General features: G+C 36.5%; 1 protein-coding gene across 2 annotated transcripts; it reads right to left on the bottom strand.

Moving 5' to 3' along the window:
- Positions 1 to 6,035: 6,035 nt before the first annotated feature.
- Sac1 (Sac1 phosphatase) lies at positions 6,036 to 10,737 on the bottom strand. Of its 2 annotated transcripts, none has more exons than XM_066743648.1 (8): positions 10,277 to 10,737; positions 10,062 to 10,156; positions 9,645 to 9,985; positions 9,456 to 9,567; positions 9,023 to 9,366; positions 8,569 to 8,946; positions 8,331 to 8,498; positions 6,036 to 8,188 (listed from the first exon to the last, which is right to left on the bottom strand). In XM_066743648.1, exons 1-8 carry the CDS (start codon positions 10,312 to 10,314, stop codon positions 7,910 to 7,912), a joined length of 1,755 nt encoding a protein of 584 aa, XP_066599745.1. In that variant the 5' UTR covers positions 10,315 to 10,737; the 3' UTR covers positions 6,036 to 7,909. The 2 variants fall into 2 exon arrangements, with proteins under 2 accessions (XP_066599745.1, XP_066599746.1); XM_066743649.1 differs by having other exon boundaries at positions 10,073 to 10,156; positions 10,277 to 10,303.
- Positions 10,738 to 11,774: the final 1,037 nt, after the last annotated feature.

Here is an 11,774-nt window from a genome sequence, read left to right as displayed (position 1 = left end):
CGACGTAAAGTAAAATTTTTATTTAACTAATGGACGAATCTTTTGAAGCATTTGTATCTATATCCGTTTGAGCGAGAACTTTGCTAAGGGTACAAATTGCAGCTTTCAAATGGTATCAAAATATATGATACATTGGTTATCGGGAGATTAAAAACACACGATTATTTATAAAACCCGTATAATCTGTGTAAAACAACTGATAAACGCGGTAGAAAAAGTGACAATATTAAAGTTTAATCACGAGGAAGTTTTTTATTCGTCGAGCATTGCATGGGAATCTCATCAATTTTCGATAAAGGAATTATTATTGAATCGGAAGATTAACGATGCGGGGTGCGCGGAATTAAAAATGGAAAGAAAATAAGTGAAACAAATGGGTCCCGATGAAGATGAGATTTTATGGTAAGTAGTTTTTATGGGATATATGTATAAGGAAATTCGTAGCGGGAAAACCGGAAAAGGAATGGGAATAGGTGGCATCTTGAGCAGAGCTGTGTAAATTGTGGCGGTGAGCTCAGCTGTGAGTTCCCGTGATAGAGCGATACCGAAGGGTCGTCTACGTGCCAAAATTCACTTTTCCAAGATTAAGGAATATCTACGAGCAACAGCCATACATTAAAAATTTCTCAAAAACTCTCCGTCGCAAAACCAAACAAGACGATATTACGTATACGAGGAAATATCGAGGAAAATCTATACTATGGAGAGAACAAAATATCATACAAACTCTCAAATTTCCATTTTACTTTCTCTTCAAAAATTAATTATATTTTTGTTTAATTCATAAAAAGCTAGCGTTTGAAAAGATTATAACCTATAGTGATCGAGTAAAACCGTTTTAGCATGGCGATGGACGAAGATGCAAATCGTATTAGGAGTTTCTGGATGGATTTGGGAGATGAAGAGATGGCTGGATGACGGGGCTGACTGTAAGTAGCGGAGTTTGGCAGGATTGGGCTTAGAAGAGTGAAGTAGGGTGGCGTCGAAGAGTAATTACTCTAATGACACAGCTGGGATAGCAATGCGGTTTACCTCCTGACGCTTCTGCCTGCAGCGAACTTCGACGTTCAAGATCCTCAGCCAGAGTCCGCTTGGCCCTGTGTCGATATGCCACCAACAATTAAGCCCACGATTGCTCGTCACCCGTTTCCGTTTCCCCAAACCACAAAAATCAACCCCGACCTTCTCGAAGGAAGATTCGTGTTTGCAAAAATTCCAGAAAAAAAAGGTGAAGGGAGATTAATCAAAAGAAGTGGTGAAAGTGGATGAAATACAGGAGAGGCACGTATAGAGAGTATTGCAAACAATTTTTGTCGAAAGGATAACAATAATTATATACAAGTTCACGAATAGCTGTGACACATTTCCTTCAAGGTATTTCGCTCGTTGGATTCAGACTGTACTAATCAGACACATTTTAAAATTAAAATAATCAAAAGCCTGCTTTATATAATTGAATAAATAATGCTGAAATATCAAATAAAAGGTAGAACACAATGCAGAACAAAAGTTTGTAATTTTATATTTCTATCGAGTGCCGCATATATCATCTTTTAATTGTTTTTATAAGATTTTTATTTTTCGCTAGATTTTAATCATCGATAAGTCATATTGATTGTGAAAGCATACCAGAAAAATTCACTGAATCAATTCTTCAATTTATCTACAGAAACAATAATAATATCATTTTTCCTTATATCATTAAGCATATTTTTATGAAATAGAAAAGATTTCTGTGCAGCACGTTAATAATTACTTTGAAAAATCGAGTCGGTGAATTTGCAGAGTATGATTTTACAATTAATATGACACCTCAATAGCTAAAATCGAACGAAACATACAAATTTAAAAGAAAACCCAAGTTAATAAAATAATTAAAATATGATAGTCAATAAAATGGCATTAAATGCAAATATAAAAAATTCCAACCTTTGTTCTACATTATGTTCCACGAATTATTTTATATTTCAGCATTATTGATACGATTATAAAACAGGATTTTTTTTATTTCAAATTTAAAACATGTTAGTCTAGTATAGTCTGAATCCAGCGAGTGAATTAGCTTAAAGTGCAAAAATCAAGCGCTTTGAGAAAGATTCGTACGTGCGAAAAGTTGGAAAAAAGGAAGAGATGAGATTAATTAAAAGGACTGATGGAAGTGGATGAAAAACAGGAGAGATTCATAGGGAAAGTATTGGGAATATTGTTTGAAGGATGGAGAGTTGGTTAATGCGGGACTCAAAGGACAGTGGAGTATGAGGGCTCGGGATGGGTGCAGGCTATAGCCTTTCAGGCTGCAGGTACTTTCTCTCCGAGGGACTGGTATTATCGCGAGACCGTTATCGATTATTCTTGATAATGGAAAACTCGGTGGCAAAGAGGAGTAAAGCGATGGGCATAATACCGGGCACCAATGGGGGCTGCACATTCGAGTGGTTTTCTGGCCCTGCAGGTTAGCCAAAGATGTTCCAAGAATGGAGAAAATTGCGGACCCTTCGATGGGTAATTGGGGCTAGACTCAACATCATTCGGCTCTCTCTCTCTCTCGTACATAATCACTCACTCACTCTATCTGTCTATTATATCTCTTGTATTTTCTCTCCTTCCATTTTTCAAGGCTACTCACACTCGCTTTATCTCTCAACAAATGAGTGCCTAACGAAATCACACCCGTAACCTTTGCTGTATAATTCATGAATCCTAATACAAACGGATCTCTGAAAGTGATATGGATCGTCTACAAATTACAAGCGAAAGCCAATATATTAAAGCGTCCCATGGTCAAACACTCTCGAATAGGTATAAGATCCGATAAAATTTTTGCTTGTGATAACAAATTCTTCCTTGTTTTAATTTCAAGTGTTTTTAATCATTTGCTCTATATACGATAAGAAGTCTCGTGCGACGAAAAATTAATACAGCTTGAGTAATACCACTGATATTCGTGGTATCGCTGATGAGAATAACTCGTTCGTTCCTCCGTTCCTTTTTGCCAGCGATGAATGCGAGTCTCCCGCACGAGGCAAGCCAGAGTGTCGCGCCGCGTGATTAAAGTGCTCCTGAAAAAGTTTACTGCCAACCCACGTTCATCAGTCCCTAGACACAATAAGATACTCTCGTTTGTCGAATTTGACGCCAACTCTCTCATCCGGCCGGATAAAAAAGATCGGCAAATTTTGGAGCTCGTATCATCTCGTGCAATTTTTTCGCAGGGCCGTACAAATTCTGGCGAACCAAGGGGGATGGGGTAGGGGCCCAGCAATAGCAGTATAATTTCAACGCTTTGTTGTCCTTATCTTCTCCGTTCAAGAGTGTATAAAAAAAGGGGACGTAACGAGTGACTCATTACGAGATAGAATTTCAGATAAGTTTGAAATGGATCGTGCAATGGTAGTCGTCGATACGCTGTACAATAAGAGTCCTTATCTATTGGCTTGGCTATACTACTACAAGCATGTGATAGTACGCTAGGCGAACAAAGCGCTACCGTCCGTTTTATTCCTCGTATTATATTTTCCCCTGAACAAAGGAGCCTTTGCCGCCCTTTTCCGGAAAAAGAAACGCCCTCCCCCCCCCCCTTCCCTTCCCATATGCACGAAACGGGTCAAGTTTTAACGCTCCCGCGAGATTAGACGCTCGCATCGCGGCTTTAAAGCTTTGCGATATAATTTAACGCTCCTCCTTCCTTGCGCTATCGAACCGTACTAATTTATGAACGCCGATAACCAAACTATTAGCCTCCTCTCCTTCGGCTTTTCTCTTCTTTTTTTTCCAGAGAAAATTATCGATTCGCGTATAGGGATCGCGGGCTTAAATGAGAAGAGAAAAGGAGGAGGATTTTGTTAAATATTAAAAGCAAAATAAAAATGAAAGTTTTATAAGCGTTAAAAGCTTCTAGTCGATTCTTGCAGAGTTGTAGGGCTTGGGGATAGGATCCAGTGGTAAAGGGGAATCACGAAATTGCTGAATCGCCTCTGTTGGGGGGAAAAAGTGAGGTTAGAGTTGTTTTCCTCCGGAGAGGCAGGCACGTCCGCCTACGTGTGTAGCGCAGGAGGAAGCCTGCACGGTTATGACCCTGTCTAGAAATGTCGACACGCGTAAAATACCAGCCAAGGAAAGGTAAGTCGGTGGTAACAGACCCGAAACTCTAACTGGCAAGCTAATGCAACCCCCACCGGAAGTCCCTAAAAGAAAATGTGTCACGGCTATACGCACTCACCCCACCACCCTCCATCACCACCATCAACTTCCCTCAACCATCGTTACGGTTCTATCCATTCGAAGGAACTATATAAATCGAAGCAAAAATACCATACACTCCGCATGCAATGATATTCGCAATCGCGAAAAGGAAAAACTCGGACAACGAAAGCATTTTCTATCATCTGCCAGATTTCTGCACTCAACCAAAATTCAACGCAAATCAAACCAAAAAAGATCACTGAAGAATAATGACTTCCAGCATTAAAGCTATACCAGTGAACCTATTCATGAGACAATGAATAATTGTTTGCTGAAAGAAATTTCACGTTTTTTATGAATGCTGTAGATAAATCACATATAGATACGAATAAATTTATTAATTTAAAGCAATTTTTATCCATATAATTAAAACTTTTGCATCATAATTCTCAGTTTATAATATTTTCAATCGCTAAACAAGGATTTGTAATATCTATGAACGTGAAATTTATTGATTAACGAGACTTCGTTATATAACATTGCTTTTGATGAAAAACTCCATTGTCAGTATGAAATGGAGCTGATACTCGTTGTTAATTAATTTTATATATATAGTATTTGGTTCGACGTTTCGGTGGTTATCGTGCAGTGCCGTTGCTTCAGTCGCCATACTGCAGTATATCGTGAAAAAAAATTCAGCTCGTTAAATCAATCGCGAGGACGACACGCTGAAGCAAACGATATCCTTTAGAAAGTGTTGAAAATGTCAAGAATGCGCTGGAGAGAATAGCTCCGGGGATTCTATTAAAGGAAGACTGTGGGCACTTTGATATTATCGGGACGACGTGAGTCGTGAGTTGTGAGCGTGTTCATGATTTAAATATATGAGGAGGGGGGAGGGATTGAACGCAGAAAACAAAACGGGTTGCGAAAAGAGAGTAAAGAATTTTAGAGAAGAAGGATTGGATGGAGAAAGAGAGAGAGAGAGATAGGGATAACAGTCCAAAAAATAGAGATAGAAAGTAAGAGGGGGGGGGGGGGGTGGAGAAAAAAGAGAAAACACAGTAGGTTGCCGAGAGCCAGTGAGACGTATGACTCTCCGGGGAAATTTAGGTGCGACCTCCATGTATCACCAAACCTAACGTAAGTAGCTACGTAACCGACGTAGCTACGTTTCACGTATGTACTCGCATCGCACTCCTTTTCCCCTAGCGCACGCCAATCTCAGCCTACGCCAAATCGATCTCCCTCATGAAATTTCAACCCGTTAATGGATTCTCCTTCCAATAATTAATGCGACTCATTCTCCGATTTTGCACGACACCCGCCCGTATATCCTATTTAACTTCGACCCGAATTCCAACTCCAAATCTGATCAGCCTCGCACACTCTCTCCTTTAGATCCTTTGCTAATTATATCATTAAATCGCTTTTTATCGCGAGTGATGGGGCAAAACCTTCACTGACGTATATAGGTAATTAATTAATTATTCGTATAAATACACATTCTACATTCGTTCATAATAGTTCAATTTCGCATTAGTCGTTGTATGAAGCTGCTGGGGTATCAGGCATCTGCATCTATCCGTGACCGAAGTTACTGCGAAATGAAACGGCAGGGCTATCGATAATTTTAATGGAAGGAGATTTTATGAATGCCTGTTATATTGGTATTAGTGGTTTTTCGAATGTGTGTGAAAAAAGTACTGCCATGCTTCGAAGCTTTCATAACTTAACGTTTTCCTTATATCGTTCAATCATCTCTTGTAAAGGTTAGTAAATGAATCAAATTAATCACCCTAGCTGACCCAAAGCATCCAGCCTACTGTCACCCAGCTTCTCCAATTAATATCGAGACCACCACGCGTTTCGTCGGACTTTATAAAACCAATTCAATTACGAGCAGCCGTTTGTCAAAGACTCAAAGTACTACGTAGCCTCGACCTAGCCTGAAGTGGCGTTTTCCACCTTTTCCAAAGTTTTTCGGTAGATACAAACGTACCCCCGAAAACCATGATAAAAACTTCGTAGCAAGGACGAAAAGGGAACAACATTGTTTGTAAAAGAAATAGTTTAAAGGTAACGATTTTTGTAAGAAAAAAAAAGGTCTGCTAAAAGAAAATGTGAGTGTGTGATCAGGATCAGGATGCTAAATGAAGGATACCTGAATTGAAAAAAGTGACAGTTATAAACAGAAGATACTCTATTATTATATGTCAATGCTTAGACCGTGTAAATACAAGGCCGGAGGTTAAGAAACCTAACAGGGCACCGCAAAAGAAACAAGTCGTAAAGAAAAGCGCAAAAAACCTGAACAAAAATTGACCCAACTCCGCCATATAACCTAGACTCTACCCACCTTGAAAGGGATTGAGCAAGTAGTTCAAAGAAACCCCAAGAAATTAAGATGTAACGCAGTCGAATCTCCAGCGACGACACGGGTAAGGTAGGAAAATTCTCCTGGAGTGCACGAGAATTTGGAGGATGAGTGTGCGCGCAAAAAGCCCTTGCGGAGTAATATTGCTGAGTCGTAGAAGAGGAAGGATGAGACGTGGGAAAAAGCAAAGTCCCTAGTCTCGCAAGCAAGACTCAAAATTAAGTCGGTTTTGAAGACAAAAACAATTATGAGTGCGCCTAGCAGGCCTTTAAGTAATTACGGCTGTTTTTGGAAGCGAGAAAGACCATCGCCATCGCGCCAGTAGCCAATTCGCGGCGTCGCCGCGTTGCTGCGAACAAACATGGACAGAGACAGGGAGATAGTGAGAGCGAGACAACAACTCTCGACAGTCCCGCGAACCTCGCAACTCACTCTTCTCGACATTCAACAAAATAATAAAAGTAAAAAATACACTATAAAGTCAACACGCGTTTGCTATAATAGTTTATTTTTTAGTGAAAATAATATATCTTGGATGGTCATAAGCTTTTGCATAAACTTTATTTCATGTATTTTACTTAGTTATATGTATATCGAGTTGTTACGTTTAAATTGCATATTTTATTAAAATACTTCCATTGCGTTGTCCTGTATAACTTTCTTTCCTTATCTAAACTTTAGAATCTATATTCGCGTAGACATTTTCGCTTATTTAAAGTGTTTTAAATATCTGACAAGAGTTGACTTTATCAAGTCACATCATAGCCTCTGTAAATTTCACCTACTCAGCACAACTTACGCTGTGAAATGTTTACCGCTTCTTCATTGTTTTTCGAAAACAATGTAAGCCGCTAAGTCACCATTTGTAATGTTTTGTTCGTTTCAGCTATACTTCCCACATTTTCTTCAAATTCATACCGTCGAATTGTCTAAAGAGCAAAAATAAAAGTATTATTAGTGCTAAACACAGGCAAAATAAACAAATCAATATTCATCTTTTAATAATCTTTAAAAACACATTAAACCATTTTCTTGCCTAATAAGCACAATAACATTATAAATCCCATTAAATTCGAATAGACGCACTAATTTCTTTAATAAATAAAAACAATTTATTATTTTTGGTAATTATATTCTAATTATGTATTTCATATAGTTCTATGAACTTTCAAATATATCCGAAAAAAAATGAAATAAACATGTAGTAACAACAAGCAGTACGATCATATAAGTTTTTTTGACACTGAATAATTTATCTCAGATTTCTAAAAATATTAGATCGATATGCTTATTATATAAAAATTATTAGACTCAATTTACATTATATTTAAAGATTTTATAAAATCTAGTTTATAGTAGTTTTGGCTTATCAACGTATTGCTTTCCGTGATGGATGATTGTTGCAAATGTACCGGAGACCATTGCACCCCAGAACAGCATGTAGAGTAAAACCTCGGTCGTATACCGTGAAGGCATAATAATATGAGCAACTAACATTGCCGATGCTACTAAAAGAACAAGAGGGAATGTGGCGTAACGCCAATTTCTTTCAGATTCCAGTGGACATTGAATTAGAGTACACTCGCCTTCCTGTATAATGTAACGTCCCAGGAAAAGCTCTGTGGCGTCCTGTAAAAACGAATATTTTAAAATTCTAGTAATGGAAACTTCTAAAAAATAATACAATATTTTAATTTGAAAATGGTAGTTTAAAATTGCAGTATCAAACTTGCGGCATAGGAGACTATTATTGTATATATTAAATATAAACCTGTCTAAAGCCATCAGAAAAATTGTTCTTATAATATCTAGTTAAGGAATTCACGCCATCCTTTAATGCCCCTATTTTACTCCGCTTTCCAGTTCTTGTAAAATCAGTTTTTAATGCACCAGTTCCAGAATATTGGATACTGATTACATCTGCATTGTTTGTCCAAACCTAGATAAAAAGTTAATGAGTTATCAACTGTTATAATTAGTTGTAAAAATATATATGAATAAATGAGTACCTGTCTAAAAAAATCTTCCAGAAAAGGATGCTCCTCTATTTTTGTTAAAATATTAAATTTGCTTAACACTTCATTGAACACTCTTTTAGCTAGCATACTTTGAACTACGTTAGTTCGATCAAGGCAATCTATGCAATTTGTTCGGAAAACGCCATCCTGTGCCGAGATTAAAGTTCCATCCCTTAACAACAAGAAATACCCTATTTGCTCTTGATCTTGTGCTAGTCGATCCATAAGAACATTCAAACGATCCCATCTCATTCTTCTGCATTCAGCATGAAAGTCGAAAGCTTCGTAGCGCACATCTGGATTATTAATACGGTGAACTATATCCCGATAAGCTTTTTCCAGTACACCTTCTGGTCCATGTTGGTTTACCTAATAAAGAGTAATAAATAAAGCAGCAATATTAAAAGTATAAGTCATTATACAATCTGTTTTTATTACAACTTACCAAATTAACCAAAACTTGTTTACCATAATGAAAAATTTGTGCATCAAAATGCCTACTACAAACAGTTTGATGGTCCTCATGTTGAATCAACAATGGCTTAGGCTTGTACTTCAAATTTGGAATTTGTTGCCAAAATAGTGGAATTGAACCTCGTGTTTGTACAAACGAGCTTCGGTCGCCATTAAATTCAACTAATTGCTCTGTTTCTACATAATTTGACACATTTCCGTTGGAATCAATACCTCGCGAGAATAACCTAGTTCCTGCACGATGTATAGCTCGTCTTGAAACAATTCCCCAGTTAAATGCAATAGAATTAACAAATGCAGTCATTAATTCTACATCTTTTTAAAATAAGTTAAGGCAATAAATTTAAAAATAAGTAAACTGATTGGTCTAATGACCGGTGTAAGCATTATACTTTAAAGGATACAACCATGTATAATAGGTAAACAAAATTTGTACTGCTCAGGACTACTAGCTAAATCCTGCATGAGGAAAGAATTCCAAACAAACCTAGTGTCTGCCCTCTCATGAAGCGGCATCTAAAAAAACAATGAAGCATAAAAAAATCTTAAATTTTCTATCGAATATATCATTTCACTTTTTATTTGCAATTTACCTGTAAAAATTCTGGAGTTGTATTGTGTAACCTTTGCATAGTATGACTAAGGTCATAGGTGTAACTAAAATAAAAATGTGGTGTATTTAAAACAGTTTTAATCATTTGTAAATATGCATTATTATTCTGAATTTGTTTTTCACTCAAGTGTAATGTTGAAATAACATAAGGTATCACGTCTGTAGAAGTTATTTCATAAATATGTTCGCCTGCTATCATTCCAACCAATTTAGCAGCAGTAATTACTATTAAATAACGACAGGATATCAAACGAATAGTTCCTACAATTCCATATATTTTTCGTTTACTTGCGCTTACAGGAATTTGACTTGCGGAACCAACTGTAAAGAGAGATATAATATTAGTATTCTTAATAATGATTATTATAATGAATACAAACAAAAAAAGAAGCATAACCCTGCGTGTACATTTGCTGTCTGGGCCTGTCGATTATTAGCAGAACATTAGATGCATTAAGAGGTTCAATATAAAATTTCTCCAAAGTTGTGTACCTTTAAAAAAAAATAAAGAATAAAGGAACTGCTTAAAACACTGTTTAAATTTCGTTTATTATACTTTTGATACAACAAATTTATTATATTTTGCAGAAAATATATGGAAAAATTACTCACATGTTTAAGTTACTATACACAATAGCATTAGACTTCATTTTGTCTACAGATTATTGCAGGTTATTAAAAAAATTTATAGAGAATGAACAAATTGTGACATGTATAAAAATCGAACAAAATTTATAAGTAGGTAAATCAAATATTATGAAATGTATAACAATAATTGCAATAAGGACTATTTAATCACTGACAACTATAGTTCGAAGAATAAATTAATTACTCAATGCCACAAATCCAAATTTATTAAAATGATAATATTTTTGTTATAATCTTGCACTTTCATGCACTTCCAAACTTGCATTCACTTTGATCTGCAACTGCACTGCGCTATACTGGCTATAATACTAGAATACTAGTTAATTAGGGACGGCGACATTTTACAGAACGGCTTAAGTATTTTCTTATTAAACAGTTGGCAACGAACCTGGTGTTGATAGGGTGCTTTCCAGTGTATGTAATTCCAAACAATTCCAGTTTCCATTTCCCAATCCAGGGGATCCCTCTCTCAAACCCTCTGTTACCAACATTACGGAACAAAAGACGAGGAACAGTTGTCCAGCGTTATTTTTCGTCCGCTTTCAAGGTCGGTCGATAGATATGAAACTATGTTTTTAGGCTTGTTGGAATCGTTAGAACTCGCACGTTGTCATAAAAAAGCTGAATTTTTCAAAAAACGAAAAAAAAATAAAATTATTTAAAAGTTTGCATTAATAATAATTAAATCCAAAACAAAACGAAAAATCGGGCTTTTTTATGTCAAGGTGCCAGGCCAGACCTTACGTATACAACAATAATCCCAAGAACATTGAAATTGGTTGAAAAATAGAAACGTATATACCATTGTCCTGCGTTTTTGAGTTGGATGAAAACCAAAAATTGTCAGGAAGGCGACAAAGAGCGAATCTAGCCTCCTGGCTCCCGTCCCTCTCGCAAATCACGCTAGCGTGTTCCCCCACTCCAGCTTCGAAGCTTATTAGCTTACTGTGAAAGATCCTCATTTACACTATTCCTCTATCTGTAACTACATACACAAAAATATCGCTAAAACAATATTGAGAACATTTCATCTCGCCGATATAATTGAGATTACACACAAAATGTAATTGTCTCCTTGAAATAAAATTGTAGAAAAAGCGATTTCGTAACGCTTGAAATACATATAAGGCATACGGCGAAACGCAGTACAATGATACAGTCGTATTTTTCTATAGAATTTGATGAAATTAGTCATAATTAAAGCCATTCTTCATGTAGATTATCCTAAAAAACTCGCATTTTCAATAAAGCTTATAGTTTTCCAGTTATGAACGATTAGAGTCGCACGGCGCAAAAACATATTTCTTCTCTCGCGTAGATTAGCTGTTGCGCACGTTCATCTTCAATCGTTCATAACTGGAAAACTATAAATTTTATCGAAAATGGGAGATTTTAAGACAATCTACATGAAGAATGGCTTTAGTTATGACTAGTTTCATCAAATTTTGTTGAGAAATATGGC

This window comes from Prorops nasuta, unplaced genomic scaffold (assembly GCF_024137725.1).
Source record: "Prorops nasuta isolate Cenicafe-Biocafe unplaced genomic scaffold, Cenicafe_Pnas_1.2 PNAS00033, whole genome shotgun sequence".
In the NCBI taxonomy this organism is placed as follows: domain Eukaryota; kingdom Metazoa; phylum Arthropoda; class Insecta; order Hymenoptera; family Bethylidae; genus Prorops; species Prorops nasuta.
Note: the sequence above shows the minus strand (reverse complement) of the source record. Positions and strands in the feature narration are given on the sequence as shown.